Source organism: Haemorhous mexicanus, chromosome 2 (genome assembly GCF_027477595.1).
Source record: "Haemorhous mexicanus isolate bHaeMex1 chromosome 2, bHaeMex1.pri, whole genome shotgun sequence".
Lineage (NCBI taxonomy): Eukaryota > Metazoa > Chordata > Aves > Passeriformes > Fringillidae > Haemorhous > Haemorhous mexicanus.
In genome coordinates this window covers 107,213,739-107,234,328 of record NC_082342.1, presented here as the reverse complement: position 1 = coordinate 107,234,328, position 20,590 = coordinate 107,213,739, and the positions used below count along the sequence as shown (strand labels likewise).

General features: G+C 38.5%; 1 protein-coding gene across 2 annotated transcripts in view; it reads left to right on the top strand.

Annotated features, from left to right (window-relative positions):
- The window catches only part of MAP7D2 (MAP7 domain containing 2), a 77,289-nt gene extending 60,865 nt beyond the window's left edge, over nucleotides 1–16,424 (top strand). For both annotated transcript variants that reach the window (XM_059839871.1, XM_059839870.1), the window contains exons 9-17: nucleotides 7,184–7,407; nucleotides 7,793–7,919; nucleotides 9,824–10,028; nucleotides 10,145–10,249; nucleotides 11,424–11,477; nucleotides 12,454–12,532; nucleotides 13,222–13,408; nucleotides 13,971–14,250; nucleotides 14,814–16,424. In XM_059839871.1, the coding sequence (XP_059695854.1) occupies nucleotides 7,184–7,407; nucleotides 7,793–7,919; nucleotides 9,824–10,028; nucleotides 10,145–10,249; nucleotides 11,424–11,477; nucleotides 12,454–12,532; nucleotides 13,222–13,408; nucleotides 13,971–14,220 (1,231 nt within the window). In that variant the 3' untranslated portion in view covers nucleotides 14,221–14,250; nucleotides 14,814–16,424. The remainder of the gene's footprint in view (nucleotides 1–7,183; nucleotides 7,408–7,792; nucleotides 7,920–9,823; nucleotides 10,029–10,144; nucleotides 10,250–11,423; nucleotides 11,478–12,453; nucleotides 12,533–13,221; nucleotides 13,409–13,970; nucleotides 14,251–14,813) is intronic.
- Nucleotides 16,425–20,590: the final 4,166 nt, after the last annotated feature.

Genomic DNA, 20,590 nt, shown 5'->3' with positions numbered 1-20,590 from the left:
CTTTTTTTTTTTTTTTTTTTTTTTAATGCAGAGCTGTGGTTCTATATCATATCTGGACTTACTGACAACTGACTTGCTTTTCTTGATTGTCTTTTGCTGAAAACTGTTTTATGTGTACCACAGCTTGAAACTCAAGTCTAAGCAAATGGGTTTCTTAGAACAGAATATTAAGTCTGGCTCTAGTGTAGGAGTATGCTAAAGTAGTCCTGGTCTACAGTACTTGCCTAATTTATTTGGCTGGTTGATTGGTTTGGACTTGTTCCCTTAGACCTTGTTCGTGGGTGCCACTTCTGTCTTGAAAATTGTCTTATTTATCTTTTTTAATCTGAAGCTGGCCATATTTTGAACCAGGCTTGATGATCCCCTTTCTGAGAAATTTCTTCTGCCTGAAAAACCAGCTGGTGTTCCTTTTCTCTTTCAGCTCTGAGGGCATAGACCTTTAGTGAGGGGTGATTTTGTGTGTGAATTTGATGTTAGACAACATAAGGAAACCATCTGACTCTCGGCATTCTTTCTGGTTTAGACATCCCCTTGCATGTAACTGGGACACTGCATTTCTTGGTTTTTCTTATAAAGCTGCAAATTCTCAAACTTCTGATATTATATATGTAATGTCATCAGATTCTGTGGTATGAACTACATTCATTTTATGAAAAAATGAATGAAATGCGATGGTAATGACAGTCAGCTTTCTTATCACAGTTTTGAGCAGATCATTGTCTAGTAGCACTCTGCAATGTAAAGTAAAAAAAAAAAAAGTTTGAGCCCTAAGACTGTATATTATTCTGCAAGCACTGATACACCCTGCTCAGAATGCATTTTTCAGTTTGTTCAGCCAGTATAAGAGACAAAAAAGAGACCCACCAAGAGATACATTTAGTTAAGCAAAATGTTTGCTGGGTAATGAATTAGCTTAGAGTCAGGTGCTGATTGCTGGGCAGGCAAAGATTACTGCAGATCATCAGAGAAATGTCCAGTGGTTAAAAGAAAAAGTTCTTGGGAGACGACAACTCTTTAGTTCTTCATGAAAAAGGTATGCCCAGTCTTAATTTGAAGCACTAATTTCCAAAAAAGATTAGGAAATTATAGAGAATTTTTTTCCCAGAGGTGCAAATTATAATAACCTTTGTACAGTAAAATGTTTTCATGCCTATAAGGAAAATGTTTTTAGAAGAAGAAACAGATGCTGCATGTAGGAATTAAGAAGCCTTCTGGTGGGTTTCTCTGTGACTGTGAGCCACAGCAGTGATCATTTTTCCCCCCCCTCCTTCTCTTTCTCAAGGGAATCTGATTCTAACCATGGCTAGGAATGTATTACCAAGCATTTAATCTTAACATGGCCCAATTAGAACACCCTCCTTGACCTTATGAGAGATACAGTAAATAGAGTTTAAATCCATGTTTATTACTGATTGCAGAAACAGAGTTCTGCTTCAGCACTTTCAAAACTTCCCCTCATAATTCTAAAGTTAAAAGTGTGCGAATGACCATATTGTATTATTATTATATATAGATTATAATAGTGATAATATATGTATTTTTTCATATAACTCAAATTCCACTATTAATTTTCATTGAGGACATAAGATGATACAATCTAAAGGAATGTCAAAAGCCTTACTGCCTGTATTTAAATCCACTGACCAGCAAGATCATTATCTGACATTCAAGTCTGAGTAAATATGTATACAAATACTCATTCTCCTTGCAAACCTAACAATCTTTTACATGTTTAATCTTTCTCCTTCTAGCACACTATATGACTTAAAAAACACCCTCGAAGAAATAAGAATACATATTATATGCATATACAAATATACAGCATTAGTAGTTAGTGATCCTGCATAGCACCTTAACATCTAAAGCTGTTGAGGAAAGAATCAAGTATGGCCAGTGATTACACGACAATTAGCTGTATGCATTTCTTTCCTTAAGAATATGTGACTTGGCATTCACGTTTTCTTGGTACTGTTCTAGTTACCATTTCTTCACAGTTGTCATTTTGGTTTCTGAGTAGCAGTAACTTGTCTTCTTAATACTTATTTCATTATTTATTAAATAAAAAGCTCTTTTAATCATGGTCAAGTAACTGAAACAGGATCAAACAAGACAATAAAAACTCAGTGTAAAGAGACCCACTGATGAATGGCAGAAGAGAGTTGCAGTAATTACATAAATAAAATACTTATGTTTTGGATGGGCAAATTTTACTGAGAAAGCAAAAAAGGTCAGCCCAAAAACATAACATCTGAGATCAGTGAACACCAAAAACATAACGTCTGAGATCAGTGAACAAATACAGATGTAAACGGGGAAAAGGGGAAAAAATCAAAATATGCTGAACAACAGTTAAAAGAGGGGAAGGAATCCAAAACATGGTGTTATTTGGAAAAGTAAATATGTCAAGAAGTGTCACAGAAAGAAATCCAAAACTATTATTTTGAATCTTAATGTGGATCAGCTGAATAAGATGAAAGTTAATGGATTAGAGTGTTTGAACAATTAAGAAATTGTCTTTAATTTTTTTCAATTGCTATTGGATACTGATGGTATAAAGGGGTTATTTTCTTCAGATCTTTCACAGGATCAATAATAACAGGATGAGGGGTTTGGGCAATTTTTTATTTTATGCTTCATCTTCAAAGATCTGTATATTAATCGGTTTATTCTTGCAGTATCCCTCAGAGAATAGGTAAGTGTGCTTTCTTATAGATCAGGAAGGCAATAAAGCCTGTGTCCTTCACATGTCTTTGGGTAAATAGTCCCTAAATAAATCAATGGCACCTGACTGAATCAAGGAAGTAGGATTTAGTTTTAAGTGTCTTCAGATGAGCCATAGTGTAAGCCAGTGAATAAAATTGAAAGCTCTGACAAGCTTCTGAGTCACATTCTTTTGCCAAAGCATAGCCTCATGAGAGAAGGAGATGGGGGAAGAGAAAGGTGGCTGATGAGTGGTGCTGCTGCTGGGTGGTGGTTCATGTTTCCTTTCCAGATCCAGGCTGGTCATTGTCCTTTGCTCATGGTTTCTAACTGGTGGTTCTGTTGGGTGACAGCCCCCTGTAGTCTGGGGGAAACACTTTTGATGTCACAAATGTGCATGCTCAGTCAAATTGCAGAATACTGATGGAATGTGAACATAGACTAATACAAAAAAAGTGCCCTCCAAACCTGTAAAATGTTTAAAACTTAGTTATTGGAAAGGTGTCTGCATGAATTCCCCTCAGAAATAGCTTCTATGTTCTGCAGTGGCCCATTTTTGATTTTATTTCATATGTGCTACATTTACTACTCTTAGTTTTTGTGTTGACTTGGAAAGATAAAAACAAGGGCTAGAATGTTGGATCAAGAGTATTTTGAGGGATTTTTCAGCAGTTAGCGAGATAATGGGCTAGTTCACCATTTTGAAGCATCTGTAATAATGCAGCTATTCAAGAAACTATTCTACAGACCTATGCTGAGTTTTTTTCTCTTTTAAGAAATGTAAAAGAGAAATGAATCTGTCTTTGGTTACAAAAGATCAAAACTAAGAGTGAAAGAAAACTGCTTTTGAGAAAGTGTCACAGATAGAGCAAAAATGTCAGAACCCAGAAATAGCTTGTGATCAGAGCAATGTCAGAAAGCAGGCTTGAGAGCATGCAGGTCTGTGGTGTGGTTTCAGCAGAGTTTTTGTTGAATTAATGGGGAGAAAGGAGAAAAATAATGCAGCTCTGGCATTGCTGAAGATTTCTGATTTACAGTCAGCCTCATGAACAGCTGTAACCAGTGACCTGCCACATAGCTGGCTGTTCAGGAGAGCTTGCTGTTCTCTGCCCTGCTCTTTATGGCCAGAGCTGGGTGTGACCTCTCATTTGTGTGCTACATGGGCTTTATTTTCTCTGCTTAGCAAAAGTAAGCTCAGAACCCCTCATATACTCTTCCTGAGACATTGTTCTACAGATTGGACTATCTCTTTTGTAATTAAATAGGAGCCATGGTAATTAAGAATCAGTGGATCCTCACACCTGATAGATGTTCTAGCAGAGCATGTAGGGGGCAGCTTCTATCATGCTGCTGCCCTCATGTCAGCTCAGGGCAGTTAGGTGAGAAAACTAATGTCTTCTTGGAGAGAGGAAGGTGCTTCTGTATTCCCCTGTAAAATCCAGTTATGAGAATGAGTGAGATGTCTGGCAACTGACATGCTACAACTTCTTGGACTTCAGTGATTTGTCATCTTAATTCTCTAATCCTTATCAGGCATAATTCTGTGTTTCCCACTTTCTTATCATGGTTTAAACCTAAACAGGCTCCTATACAAGTGATTATAATTTTTTTTTCTTAATAATTCCATTTTTCTGCCTTCTCAATCAAGTTTGGCTCTTTTTGGTGTAAAGCAGAATAACTTAAATACTATTTAGAAGGAGTGTTTTTTCCAGTGAGAATTCTGCCTGTGTCAAGGAATGTTAAAGATGCTAAGTTAAGAGTATATTTTAAATACAAGGAGGAAAACAATGTTAATTTAATACTTTCTACTAGCATCCAGTAAATGATATAAAAATTCTGAAAAAATATTCTTATTCCTGATGAACTTACTCAGCTTTGCACTTCACACACTGCATTATTCTCATCCTTGCAGTAATCAGTCTTCTGTTTTTCTCACTTTTAGCTACTTTATATGAAACTTTACTGTTTTCTTGTTGCTCTGGTCTAAGATCCTGTAGCACTTTGGTTAAAAAAATCACTGTAAGTCTAAAAGTTCAAAGATGCAGTAGCTAAATAATACATTCGGCACATGTTTCTAATCCACCAGCTGAGTTGTACAACCAGTCTGCTCTAATGCCTATGCAGTGCAAGATACCTGGCTCTCATGACTAGACTCCTTCCTACCGACCTCTTTGATTGTCATGTCTTTATTAGAGAACAATTACTTCTGCACTAATACTGAGAATGACTCAATCTTAGTTGTTAGCCTGTTTTGCTCCTTCTGTCACAACAGTTAAATCAAAAGCATTGCAAGGAACGTGCAGTAAAGTTGGAAATCTGAACCAAAGACAGCAAAAAGGAACTCTTCTTTAAAGAAGTGTCTAATTAGCAAGAAGCAGCCTCTGTGCTGCAGAAAACATGAGAAAAATTATTTCTATTTACCAATTATATTTTTATGAAATGCAGATGGAAATGACTGCAGTGATGAGGCGCGTGTGAGATATACACATGTAGGTGGGGCCTTGAAATTTGCCTTTGCTTTCAGAAGGACCTGGAAATGCATCTTTAACCTAAGAGGAATCTAAAGACAATGCTAAAACCAGATTTGGTCAACACAACCAAACTCATTGGCTTCTCCTATTGCTGTTTTTTTCAAGAACTGGAATCAGGCTTGCCTGTTTACATCTTCCAAAGCCTGCTTCTGTCATGGAACAGCAGGAGTCATGGGTGGCAGCAGGACATGGGCAAGGACAGGGACCTTGCCCACAGCACCCTGTCCCATGGCAGGCAAAAGAAGTGACCAGGGTCAACCCAGAGCCCATTGACAGCCAACAAAGGCCTTACTGAGGCAAGCCCAAGGACAAGCCAGGACGTCATGTCAGGATCAGCAGGTTAGGAAGCCAAGAAGAACAGGCTTTCCTACAGCTGAGCTCAGCTAAGGACCAAGGGCAAGGAGCTGAGCTGACAAGGAGCTCCTGGGCCTGCAGGCAGGGGGTACCTGAGCTGAACTTCAAATTTAGTTGGGTGCTACTGTTCCTGCAGCCTGAGGGCTTTTGGACTCTGTGGTTGCTCTTCAGTGGGAGTAAGAAAGTAGGGATGGTGCAATGCTCTGCAGTGTTCTCCTCCCCACAAACCAGGCAGCTATGAGTGAGCTCCTTGTAGTCTAATGTCCCAACCTCTTTCAAAAGCAGTCTAATATGGTAGAAAATAACCTTTTTTTCTACAGAATTCATGAGTTTGGGGAGGAGTTGAAAGATGTCTTGTTTTTATTGTCTGCTCTGTAATGCAAATGCTGTTCTAGTTATAATACTTTCTGACTACACAATACTATAGTTATATCTATACAAAACTGGCCACTCCAGTCCATTAATTTTCAGCTGCTGTTCATGTTTTTCATGCTTGTGGTCAGAATGAGTGTATAGTCCAGAAAGCATGTTTGGTATATGAAACTCTATATAGTGTAGATGAAAAAGTGATAAGGGATAATACATTTATATCATAATTGCATATCCAGGAAGAAGGTTAGAAATACATGTGTAATTCACTTTAATGTAAGATAATTTATTCTAATGAGACTCACATAAATCATTATTTTAAGATTGTAATCTCTTTATTCCTATACTACTTAGTCACACATCCCAGCCTTTCTTAATGTTACAAGTGCTAGTTACTGGTGTTACATAAATAATGAATAGCATTCGTGTGTAGTTTTATGTTTCCTGGTAATCTGTTCTCTTTATGTGCACCTATTTTCAGTTAATATCAAGTATCTTTACCCTTCCACTTTCCCAGAACTGACTTCAGGGTTTCACTTTCCCTGAAGTGTGCTACAGCCAGATAAGCAATGGGGTGTATTGCTGCTGTGCATTGCCATCACAAGTGCAGCTTCTGAAAAGCTGCAGGGGCTGAGTCTGGAGTCTGTTGTGTTGGTGCTGAAAAAAGCACTAACTCAAACAGTGTTGCTGACAATATAATAGTTTGATCACTTCTGTCTCTTTCAGTAGCCTTACCTTTGTATATATTGGTATTTGGTGCTTTTTTGGAAAATTAGATACAATTAGAAAAAGACCATGGTTTGCAAGGTGGTATTCAGATGAAAGCAGCACATTGTAGCTCATTATGATTTCTACAGACAGAGCGGCCATAGCTTTGGTTTACATGTTGAGAAGGACTGTACAAACAGTAAAGTTGACAGAATTCTTTTGAAATGGTCATTACTAAAATCATTGGTTTAGGTAGTCCACAATTTCCTATCTCTCACCTAGACCTTAGACAGTGTTATTGGTTTATTTTAATGAGAATTTTCTGTAATTGTGTGCACTTCTATGTCAGTTTCATGCATTTTAAGATCTGATTGCATCCAGGTGGTTCTTTTCAGTATTGTGCAAAACAGCTGATACTCCTCTGTAGCCACAGACAAGAAAGAATGAGAAATGTGAAGATGGAGTTTGATTCCAAGCTGTGTAACATCTGGCCGTGTTTGATTTTTGTTTTCCCTCATTAGGACAGTTGCAAAGACTTATCCTCAGTCTCCTAAAAACACCAAACAATATCCAGCTTCTCCTGTGAAGCATCGTGCCACTTCCAATAGCAGCCAGGAAACACCTAAAAAGAAAGCAGACAAGGAGAAAGAAAATGTCAGTCACCTGAAGTCCCCAGGAACACGCACTGATGATGTGGCTCCTGAGAAGCACGTGCCTTCTGCTGGAAAGGCTGAGAACAGTGAAGGTGAGCCTTGCTGCAAGATATTAGTGCAAGGTATGGTGGGTCCCTGGGACTTTTCAACAGTGATGAGCTATTCTTTTTATGAGGCTGCTCAGTCACAGGCTTATGAGAATGTGTAAAGATATATACTGGAACCTGTGAACACACAGTTTTCACTAATGTACCAAAAGCCAAATGTACCAATTGTTAATGAAGATGTGAAAATGCTGACATCCAGGGATGCCCTTATCTATTCCATCTTTTTTCTGCTGAAAATGCTGAAATGTGCTTTAAAAAGGTGTCTCACCCCTCTGAACCAGGCCCATTTCAGCCTCTGTTTGAACCTGGAATTGCTGGGCACTTTCTTTGTTCCCTGCCTGACTTTCCATCCTTGGTTGTCTTCTCCTAGGGAAGATCACAGCAGGAACAAGTGATGCAGAAGAAGCTGCAAAAATTCTAGCTGAGAAAAGACGACAGGCCCGCCTGCAAAAAGAACAAGAGGAAAGGGAGAAACAGGAAAGAGAAGAACGAGAAAGGTCTCTCTGTTGCTTTGTGAAAGTTATAACCTAATAATTTAACCTGTATCACTGAAGATGCTTGAAACTGTGGTAGTTTTGGAATCAAGCAGGAGCTTAGATTATCTGTTCATTTCTTTCATTTCAGACTCATTTCATTAGTGTCTTTTGCAGTCTCTGTCATTAGTGAAGTTAAAAAATAATAATTTGGCCTCTTCAAGAACCCTGAATAAATTATTACTTTTCCAAATACTTCAGGCATGTCCATGCTGAAGTACTGCACACTGCAGTCTGGTCATACCTGAAGTATTTTACATTGTAAAAAAATATTTTAGGTGGCTTTAAATGAGCTAGATCACATAGCAGAAACGGTCTTGCAGCAGCAGGATATTAATTAAATGGCAAAGCTTGAATCATTCATAAATAACCTGAAGCTCCTCTTCCTGCCCAGCTCTGCTGCAGGCATTGAGGGCTGAGTGTGGGCAGAATGAAGGTTGCTGTCTGAGCAGTGAAGCTCTGGCTCTGTTCTGGGAACCAGCTTTTTGGTGGTTCTCCACATGGGATGCTGGTTGCAAGTGTCAGCAAACCATGCACTTCCTTCAACCCTCTAATAGTAAATCACTAATTCTGCTTGTCTAGAAAACCCTGCTTTGGGTTTTCTTACTATAGACAAGGTGGGCAGGATTGAAGCGTGGAATAGAACTCTCCAATGAGTTCAAGTTAGAAAGGGGTATGTTTATTGACAGCACCAGACACATGGGGAGTCATCTCCCAGAGATGTGGGAGATTCCCAAAGAATCACAGGCTCCAGCTCTCTATTTATCTAAAAAGCCTTACATGTTCATATAATTCCCAAAATGCCTGATACATATTCATTACCTAACCTGCCCACCCCCCTTTGTATTAAAATGTATTTATAACTGAGTCCCAAGTTCCTTCACGCTTGCGCAGTCTTTCACCTCAAATGGGTCGGTGGGTTTTGAAATGGGTTGTGGTCTTCTGAGGTCAAAGTGACCTTTTACTTTTGCCTTGTTGGCAAGTTTTGGCTATAAACCCAAAACCCCTTGGCTATAGCTCAGGTTTAGGGGCCCAGGTGCAGGCTATGGTCCTCTTCTTTTTCACAATTAAATCTACATCCCATCCTGCTTCTTAAAACATAGTAAAGACAGGCAGGTGATATATCACTCTAGCCTTAACTACTTTATCTGCTAATAATTAACTCTCCCTTATTATTTCTACTCTTCGTGCTATACTCTTAATTGTTTCTATCCCCCCTAACTAAATTTAGTTTGACTTTTAACTCTTTCAGTTTCTTTAAACCCTTGATTCAGGGTGGGAGTGGAATGACCAGCTTCTGCCATTTTGGCCCTGATAGAATGATAAGAATGTTCACTTAAAAAACAATTGTTAAGGAGCACAATGTCCCTCAGTGGGCCACGGAACAACACAGGTGGAATTTAGACCCACTCCTTCCAGTATTTCACTGTGTCTTGTGGAATTTGCTGCTACTCATCCCATCTGTTTATCTTCAGATGAAGCAAAGGATAAAAGTACTTGCTTGTTTATAGATACCAACATTCTGGGTATCAAGTATAGGGGAATAAGAGTTGTCTTTGTTCTTGAAACTTAATTTTATTATTGACATTCTAATTGAAATTAGAATGGGAATGTTTTCTTTGATCACACTTTTTTTTTCAATGGAAATTATAACTTCTATGAAATATTTTAGGCATTTAAAGTAAGATTGGAGTAAAACCTTGATAGCAACCTGAATTCTGAGCATGTACTCAATGTCTTCACTGTATCCTGGCATCTTTCATGAAAATATGTGCTGATGCATGTGTTACCAGTTACTGATGTACATTCAATAGGATTCACGCTAAACAAGATGAAGCCTTTTAAACCTTCTGTTACATTTTTTGCAGGCTTGAAAGAGAAGAGCAGAAAAGAAAGGCAGAAGAAGAAAGACTTCGTCTGGAAGAAGAAGCTCGTAAGAAGGAGGAGGAAAGAAAACGTGAAGAAGAGGCAGCTAGAAAAAGGGCAGAAGAAGAAGCCAGGAGAAGAGCTGAGGAAGAACAAATGCTTAAGGAAAAGCAAGAAAAAGAGCTCCAAGCCAAACTTGAGAAACAGGTATCATCTCAAACAGAAATGTGCAAATTTTATCCATGTAAAAAAATACTTCTTAATATTTGGTAGTCTGCCTGAAATAAATAATGGCCCTAACATATTTTACACATTTTAATTAGAGGGAAGAAGCAGAAATCAAAGCCCGTGAGGCAGCTGAACAGCTTCGTCTTGAAAGGGAACAAATCATGCAGCAAATTGAGCAAGAAAGGCTGGAGCGGAAAAAGGTGAGTATTTGCATCTCAGACTAATTATTTCATTTCTTCTTTAAATACATAACCCAGGAAGCACCCAGTAGTATCTAATAACAATAATCTGGAGGGGTTAAAGGTGAATGGTTATGCCAAATTTAGTATTTGTTACTTGCCTGTTAGGGGAACATGGACATCAAAATTTGTAACAAAGTGGAATTGCCTGGGGCAAATGACTTTCTCCTAGGCACTGAGCAAACACAGAGCCAGCCTCTACCTCAAAGTTAAATGCCTGAGACAAACAAGGAATGGCATGCCAAGGCAAATGTCAATTGCTGTCCAACCCAGGACATCACGAACTACTGAGAAACATGAGTGACTTTGTTTAAAACTTGCTCAACAAAAGCTCTGTGTCATAAATTGAGAAAGCTTGTGATTAACAAACAGTTTTTCCCCCACCTGGCTGTCTCTGGTTGCATTATGCAGAGGAACAGGATTGTCTGGCCACTGCTGCACACGGAAGTGGCTGAAGCTGCATAAATTAGTTTTGTTTACAGCTGTGTGGCAGGAAAGAGAGCAGCTGCAAAACTCCTATCTGGTTACAACAGTCATCTTTTCATACATGTTATTCCAATATGTTTTAAACTGTTCACCACTGAACTGGAGGCATGTTGCGGTTGCAGATCAGAACATCAAACCAAAGTGGTTTACATCTCAAATAACATTTCCTTTTTAATGAAGAAAGAAGGAAAAGAAAAGTATTTTAGGATGATGCCTTACACATTTCTATCAAGAATAGCTTCAGATATTTTGCTCTTCTATTCCAAAAAGGCTAACTATTTTTAAAGGCACTGTTTGGAAATAGTTGGAAAAGCAACTCAATTAAAATTACCACTGTTGGTTTTAAACAAATGTCTTGTTCCAGAACTGAACATAACTCATAGCTGCAAACACCTGGTATTAAAATACTTGTTTCTAAAGTGCACCTGCTGAGAAAGTCATGTTCTCTAAGATCTGATAGGTTAAAGCCAGCTGCAAGATGTTTTCTCTCTTTAATTTTCTTTATTTTTCTTATTTGTTCTCCCTTTTCCAAGACAGGCAGAAAGGATGTCCTGACAGTAAAGAAAAGGTTCTTTGTCTTTTTTTCCCATTTCTCTTGTGTTACATAGTCTGTCTGCCATCTCATCCTGAAATTTATTTTGATTTATAGAGAATAGATGAAATTATGAAGAGAACAAGGAAGAGCGAAACCCCAGAAATAAAGGTATGAAACATTGTGTTTGCACATTTTTTTTCTTTTATTATCAGATCTGGAAATTAAATTCTAGGGTAGTTCTGTGTTACTAAGTGTACCTAGGTACACTCTAGACCCAAATTTTAGATGCATTTCAAACTGAGAATAACTGTTGCTGTGTCACAGCCACTGCTTCAGAGACACAGCTTTTATGCAGCCTTTGCAGGTAGGATAATTATCCTCCTCACTACCTAGCAAGGGGCAGCAGCTCATTCCTGCATGCTGGAGCTGTAATGTTTGCTGCTGTTGATGTGTCTTCCTGCTTTGTGCCAGGCAGTGATTTAGTTCCTGAGCTCTCTGTTACCCCTGTCAGGAATGTGGGAATGAAAAGAAGGCAGTTGTGTCCAGCTAAGGAGTGACAGTCAGGTTTTCATTTCTAATCTATCACCGAAGGGGTACTGGGGACAGAGAAGGGTGATACAGAGACTCCATCATCAGAGGGCATCAAAAAGCACTTTATTATTAGAAATTCACAGTTCTTATAGAAACAGTAGTGGACCTAAGACCTGATTGGCCTTTAGGAATCTTCTCTCACCTATTGGTCAAGAAGGGACAACTTCTTGTAAACATCTTGGACAAATAGATATTGCCTTCCAGGTGTAGAGATTGAGATAATAGTTGTTTTAATTCTTTCTCTGAGCTTTCTCACAGCTTCTCACAGCTTCCCAGGAAAATCCTGGGAGAGCTGTGTCTTTCTCTGTTCAGAGGAAATATGATTACCACACTAATCTACTAAGGAAACGTTCAGTTACTTTCAGAGAATATTTTCTTTTTTAATTAAAAAAAAATGCTATGCCTTAGTAAAAAGGGAAAAAAAAGTCCTGTCTTGCTGTTGATGGTCTTTGTCACCCTGTGGCCCTGGGCAGTCTCACAAGTTTTTATCCAGTTGGTTCCATGAAGGTTACAGTCTTCCCTCTAATACAGCTGAGACATTACTTGATTTCAGAAGGAAGAGCCAAAACTGGAGATCCCATCAACTTTGAATGTGGAAAAGCAACCAAAGGCCCTTGTTCTCAACCAGCCAGGTAAAAATTGCCATATTTTTCTGACCTATTTTCCCAGTTGAATCTCTTCAGGTTTTTTTGATCTGAGGCAGAGCACTGTGTATTATCATAAGTTCTTTGCTTTCATCTCAGAAAGAACAGCTGCATTTGCATCAGTGACAAATGTTAGAGACAGCTTTGCTTTGCCACTTAAGCAAAAGCAGAATAAAGTTTCTCCTCCATTTTAGCACCTGATGTAGCATTTTTTGTAAATTAAAAGTTCTAGTCTGCCAGTGTTGGTTGTTGGATTGATTGCTGCAACCTACCTTCAAATTTTGTAGGTAGAAAATTTTTGCACACAATCAAGCTTTTTATAGTATGACTCTAAATCTAACATTTAATTTCACTTCATAAAAAAACCCCCATATGCATTTAAAGGATTATTAAATAAAATATATCTGACATTATCTATATTTTGTTTACTTCTCCAGGCTAAGGTTTTTACTAAATGACATAAAAGATGGAACATTCTCTTCCTGTTTCCTCAGATTTAAAAGATGTAGCATAAAGAGCAGTTTTGGAGTGTAATAGAGGAATGACAGTACAGTATGATGAGTCATGGATTAAACTCAGTCTACTGCATTGCCAGTCTTCCTTTCTACTTAATCTGTAACTTGAAACTTTGTTATTTAAATAGTTTTTACTGTCATAATTCTATCTTTCTTTTACAGAGATCAATGGATTGGCGACCTGCCTGAAAAATAAAAGCTTAGAAAGTGCTGCTTCTGTAATCCCTTCCCAAGATGTAGTTGCTAATGGACTGAAGTCAGTTTCAGGACTTATTCAGCTAGAAGCTGTTGATGGGAAATCCAACAGCATGGAAGATTCAACAGATGAGGTTCAGTCCATGGATGTGAGGTACAGACTGGATCTACCTACAGGGTTGTGGAATTCATGTGAGACACAGGATTTTGGGGTTTGTTTGTTAGTACTTTACTACCTTCCTTCTCACATCCCCCCACGGTGGCAGCTGGGTGTGCACTGGCTGTGTTCTGCTCCTGCCAGGGTGTTTGGCACAAGAGCCACAAAACCTCACCTCACTCTCACATATTTGGGGGAGGGAACTCTGAAATCCTTCCACAGTCCTTACTTATGGATTCCATGCAAGTTTGCTCAAACCTTTCAGAGAGTTCTGTGCAGCTTCTGTAGATACTGTTCTGATGTCACTATGTTTTAATTTGGCAAACCTTAATCATTAAGGGATGGGTTAGGTTTGACCTTCTGCCCCGAACAGGGCAATTTTTTTTTTTTTTTTTTTTTTTTTTTTTTTTGATTAGGACATTCTCTAGGTAAAATCTTGCTGCAGCTGCCCTAAGATGAGTGGTAGTTTCTGAACAGTCAGAGGTTTAACTGGATTGTCACTTAATGAAAAGTTATAGAACTCTTATTCTGTGTCTTCCTTCCTTTATCTTTTGCATAGCCCGGTTTCGAAAGAAGAACTTATCTCTATCCCTGAATATTCACCCATGAATGAACTCATGCCAGGTGTTTCTTTGGACCAAAATGGGACAAGTAATGCCAAGGCTCTTGAAGACCTCTTGGATTTCACAGGCCAAGCTACCTACTCCAAGATGTCCAGTGATACCCTTAGCCTAGATGACTGTAACAAAAACTTGATTGAGGGATTTAACAGCCCAGGACAAGAAAATACACTTAATTCTATCTGTTGACAGCCTTGCTTTTCAGCAGAACTGATACAGGTACAGTATTGTAATAAACATCTTATGATAAATTGCTGTGATTACTTCCTAGCTTCCCAGAATATTTTAGCAATTGTACATGGCAGTGTGGGGAGAGAAAGAAAACTGTTGTCCTAGGTATTTAAATTCAACATAATCTTTGAGATTTGCAGCTGCCTATAAATTGGCATCATATGCAAACTGACTGTATCATAGCAACCACAAGTATCTGGTAAATGGAAACATTTCCTTTAGGCATCCAGAATTTCTTCATTAATACAATACCTTTCCTGTATATCTTTGGAGCCTATTTGCATGGAGAAAACAGTTAAAAGTGGGGCCAGTCTAGGCCATGGTAGTTATTGCTGCTGCTTACTCTTTTCTGTGCTGCTGTAAGATTTGCAGTGTAGAATCACATACCCTGAAAAGCCAGCATAGTAAAAATCCATGGTAGGCTTCAGTGACAGTTTCAAAGTACAAAGCCATAGTCAGGTTTTTTGGAAGAGTATATTCTCTAAATAGCAAAACTTAATCATCTAACTTGCGTAGCTGACTTGATATTCTTCTCTCTTTTTGATTGACAGAGGTTAATTTCTGGAGGATATATATCCCTGTGATGCTACTGGCAGTAAAATATGAGCTTGTCACTTGAAAAAGCTTCTGCAGTCCTTGAACACTGGATTTCAAATAATCAGAGCTGAATATAGCTTGTCTTCCCAGGGAGTATGTTGAATAACTGGCTGCTTTTGGTAGAAACCAATGATCTAGAGCCTTGATGTTTCAGGGAAGACGAAGCGTGCATTAGAATTTGAGCTTTAGCTGCTAATAAAGCACTTATTTCTTCTTTAAGTTAAAATTCATCTCAACACTTCACTGTGATTTTTACCTGTGCATTTTATTTTAAAATAATTCTTTCCTAAGCTTGATCATGCATCCATTTAGACATCTTTTTCTTGTAAATAATGATGGGATTTGCCCACAGTGCATTGAAACAAAATAATATACTGTACTTTAGTTTTGTGCCTATCTTTTTTTGTCTTTAATAAGGAGTTAATGGCAACTTTTATGAGGTGTGTAATTCAAAACTTGTAGCTGAAGAGGCTTGAAAAACATAGCTGCTGGAATCAAAAGAGCCTTCTTATTGACTGTGGAGTATGGGAGCTATCCCTTTATGATTATGTTGACACTTTTAGTCACTAGTGGCACTTACCAGTTAATATTAATTAGTCTGGGAGCAACTATCAACTGTGTTTGAAATCATATTTGTGTAGCACTTGTAAGCAAAGTATGCCAAATGCCAAGTATAACCCCTTAATATATGTGTAGTATAGCTGTAGTAGATCCGAGTGAGTGATCAGGAGGGTGACACATTAACCTTTGAATATGCAGACACTTGATTGATACCAGCAGGCTTTCTATCACACAGAGAAGTATTTTGTCTTTCTGTAGGCTCAACAAAATGAGATTTGGTCGGCAGCAAAACAATATGTGAGTGTCAGGAACACAAAGGCCAAAATGCACGCTGGGAACACTACCCTTAACATTCTGTAAACATCTGTATGGAACAGTCCACATCGAGATGTACAAGGTCAGGACGTCATGTGCTGCACAGTGTCAACGATTATTTCTGTTGCTGAACCTTTATGCTAGATTAGATGCTGCTTTGAAGATAGTTTGTCCAGTCCCTTATAAGAATAAATTACAAATACAACTCTCTTTGGACACTAACACCAAAAATGTGAAAACTTGGGCGGGAGGGGGTGTTTGGCTTTTTTTTTCCTTTTTTTTTGTTTTCATGTGTAAGAGTTCACAGCATAGATTGACCTCAGTTGTAGCACCATTATTGTGCTCTTAAAAGTCAGCAGTGGGAAAGTAACCAGTGACATGATGTGCAATGCCTAAAAAAATCATACCTACAACAACCCAGCTCTATTTATGTTAGTGTACTTCAAAGAATACTTTCTTTTGACTGTGCAGTAAGCTGTAGCATGGTACTGTGTCTTCCAAATAAGTCCTTCATCTATTTCCTAAATAATAAACAAACAGAAACAGTTTGTTTTGCTGTAATACACTGTGTTTGACAAATGTCATATTATATTTTATTATGGTGTCATTGTATAACCTGTAGATTTCTGTATTTGCATGACCTGTATAGCATGTATAAAGGTGAAATACATTTTCATTTATGAATCTGACTTGTTTCTTAGCACTTTTTTTTCCCCACAACAATATGACTGATTTAAAAATGCATGTATGTTAATTTGTTCTGAGGTATTTTCTGAAGGAGGGTAAAATACTGAATGAAGAAGTGGTTGGCAAAACCTCAGAATATTTCACCATTGTTCCCACTGCCATATATTCATTTGCTTTCGGAGGTGCTGCCAGTACACTGGGGAAGTGCAGGCTGGTGGCCAAAGAGCCTCAAGGTCAGGACTCCAAATTGTGCCCTCCAGAGGGCTGGTGACAGTATAGGGCCAGTTTTCAGCCCCAGCCTCTGCTCTCTGGCAAAGAAAATAAGCAAAAGAAAACTTAAGAGCTGTGGTAAGTAGACACTTCTGTTTAGTGTGCAAGAGCTGTTCTGTAAGAGTACCCATGACATAAATGCTGAACTTCTCTTCAAGCTATGTGCACACACTGCTGCTTGGAAAGCAACCAGCCTGGAGCTGCTGATAGTTCTCTCGTGAAATGCTGAGGAGATTTTTTTAATATATTTTTTAAACCATGACTTCAGTCAAAATTGCAAATGAGACAATCTGATTTTATGATTAAGTATATGAATACTTTCCATGGTGACAGTTTGTTTAATTTGTATTGACTCCTGAAATATTCATGTTATTTTTCCACTCGATTATATACCAAGATTGAAGGAAACAAGATGAGTATTTGTGAAGAAATTGCATATTAACCTTCATATTCACTTTCAAATGTAACTTTTCAAATTTGGCTGAATATCTGGAGTAGGTACTCTCAGCTGAGGGGTTAAATTGCTTCTTTTTGCTTTTGCTGATGTAACTTCTTCATAGCAGCACCATCCCAGTGTTTGCTGCTGTGAATCAACACTGTGCAATGAGCTTTACTTTGAATTTGTCAATGGTTTTGCAACTGCAGCAAAGGATCAGTAGTGATTCACACAAGTCCTTGGTAGAGCTTTTCTGGAGTTATTTTATATAATATAGTATAGTTTTTTTATATAATATAAGTAAGTTTCGAATAGGTAGATAACACCTGTGGGGTAACTGGGCATCACAGTAGCTTTCTGATTAGGTTCAGCACTTTACATGGTGTTGCCCAGGAACATGGCACCCAGAGCTTGCCTTGGACTACAGTGAAGGCTCTGAGCAGACCACTTGTCTCCCCAGGGAGTTAATTTCAAATAAAATTGCATCAGTGAGGGGTGGATCTGGACTCCCAGGCTGTATTCTCATATGGTGATGAACAGCAAGAAGCAGGGGGCATCCTCCTCTCTCCTTTAATTGTACAAATGAGATGTGTGCAGGAAGCTGCAGAAATAGCAGGTTTCTACTCTGGCTGGCAGGGTGGGGATCTTCCCCCTGGCAAAAAGAGAGCAACACCTTTCCCTGCTTCCCACCCCACCTCAGTCCCTTGACAGCATCTACAGCTCAGGTGTCCCTGCCACCAACCCACTCCTGTTCCAGACATTGTCAGGGCGGCACTGCAGCTCTTCTACTGGCCAAGGTGGCACAGTGGCTTTCAGCATTGATCATGCTGTTTGGAGAAGCCTGAGATCCCAGGATAACTGGGCTTCAGTGCTGCACAGCAGCCTGGAAACCCTAGAAGATGACATCTTTCTCATTAAGGTTTAAACTGCATTAAAATGTAGGTAGTTCAATATTCAAGAGCTGAAATCTAGACTCTGAGGTTTATATCTTGTTTTCTCTAAGCCTGGCCTGTGTCCTGCACAACCGGGAGACTGTCCTGTAAGTGGCACAAATGAATCAGTGGTAATATGCTGGTCCTTTTCCTGATTTAGTGACCTGTGGGACTTCTGCCTTACTTCTCTCTTCTCCCTCCCTATTCAGGAGCAAGGTGGAAACTGAAAAAAGTCTCTTCATTTGTTTTCATTTCAGGATAATGCTGTTCAGGCTGTTGGTTGGCTCCAAAACCAGAGTGAAGAGTGGTGGTTCACCTATGCTGCCGCTGTTCATGGGTGCACAAAGAGACCAATGTCAGTTATCTGACATTGGGGATATTGATTTTCAGTATCAATATTAAATTCTGAAAAATGTATTATTTCTGCTGAGCCACTATGCTAAAATACGGAAAATATATTGTATGTTACGACTGAATGCAATTTTCTCTGGAAATTCTTTTTAATTTTCAGGAAAGCAGGATTTAAATTCAATCTCTCCAGAATACCTACACTTAAAAATATCAGAAAACTTTAAATATTCAGATGCATTTTGGTTATTGCTGTTAGTGCAATAATGCCAGTCCAGAATACAGTGAGCCATAATGTTAATTTCTCCTCCACTTTTTTATCCCATCAATCATTTATCATATCCTCATGATGTCCTACAGCTGATGAGTGGGTGATGCTGTTCACTCCAATTTAACATGTCTGCTGAAGCATGTGAAGTGGAAAAGTCCTTAAAACTGCAGGCAGAAACTCTAAGAGAAATTATATTTAAGCTTTTAAAATTATTACCTAAAGTGTAAGAAAATGGTTTCTTGATCACCAGAATTTTAGATACTTGTTTTCTTCCCAGCAGCCTTGTTTGCTCTGCAGCTTGTATATGTTTTATAGCATTTTGATTATCCAAGACTGAGCTTAGTAATGTTTTTAATCTAGTAGGTTTGATGATTACCTGAGGCCTGCAATTTTCAGGATCAAAATAGAGGCTTTGGAAGATAGTGTGTCATGTTCACTTGGGAGCTTTACAAAAATAGACATGTATCCTTGCTATAATCGAGCCTTAATGATTTCCAGAGAAAAACCAACTATGATTCAGGAGAGATCCAAGGAATAGTAGGAGCAGTAAGCAATGAACTGTGTGCTCTAGGAAGTCCTTTCTTTAAGAATAAGTTTTTAAAACAGTTACATTAATAGCTTAAACCAGCAGCTTTGCATATCACTTTAGATCTTGCTGTGCCCACAAGAATAACTGGAAGTCCACTGCAATTTTAGGTGATTGACAATGTACAATAATGGACCCAAGGACATAAAATTGCATAACTGAAGAAAAAAATTAATGTGTGTAAGAGATGTTTAGAATCTGGGAAATTACTCTGTCAGTATATATATTTATTTTCTAGAAATAATAGCCCCTCTCACCAAATTCAGTAAGCAGCACAGTAAGCAGGATCAGGGCAATACATGTAACCCCATATTAACATCCATTTTCAGAGTAACCTCTCTTTTAAAATACAGATGGCAGCATTGTCTGAAATATCATTTTTAGCACCTTAAATATGCTAAGCTGTAGGGGTTTATACCACTAAATTCTATGGAATAACTTCTAATTTTCCTGGTGTGAAATCTCAATCAGGAATAATTTTCACTCTTTTTTTTTTTGTTTGGGGTGGTTTTTTTTTGTTTTGTTTTGTTTTGTTTTTTTTTAAACCTCTTATCAGTTTAAATACAGAAATTCAAACGAATACAAATTCTGGCCATTGCCTGCTGAAATGGGTTTGTTCTCTCAGTTCCTGGACAAAGACTGCCCACACCACAGCTGGCAGAGAAACAGAAGTCCAAGGAGTCTTTCAAAGACTGATTGTGTGCAGCAGTGTGTCAGGGCCAGCACTGAAACCCTGCTGGCATGGGCAACAGGTACAGTCCTGATCACATGGCTAAAACTTCCCCAGCTAAAGACTGGGTCAGAAGTTCTTCCCTTCTAGCAAGCAACCATTTGTATTTCTAACCTACAGTTTTACAAGGTTAATTTATGCCAATGTTCTTGGGCCAGTGTTGGGCTTTAGGGCAGGTGTCCTGTAGCAAATGAAACTGCTGGTGGATTTAATAAATAAATGAGCTCATGGATGGGTGAAGGTCACAGTCACTGAAGAATGCTAAGTCACTTCGCACATATTTATTACCACATAATTACAATTAAAATTAAATACTATTAAAATTCCTAAGGCAAATCAGTATCAGTCATGCCCACAATGTTGTCTCAAGCTGGACATTTTAAAATTTTCTCTCTCCTCAGTCAGACTTTCATTCTGCTGTTTTACTGCAATTTCTTCTGTCATTTTTCCAGGACCTGGGTCTAGCACAAGGAAAGAATTGCAGCCTTTTTGCACCTCTGCCTTCCTCCTCAAATTCATCTGCTTTGGCCTCTTGGATGATAAGCTCAAAGCCTTTGTTTTTAAAATCCTCTTGCTGCATTTATGTCACACATTG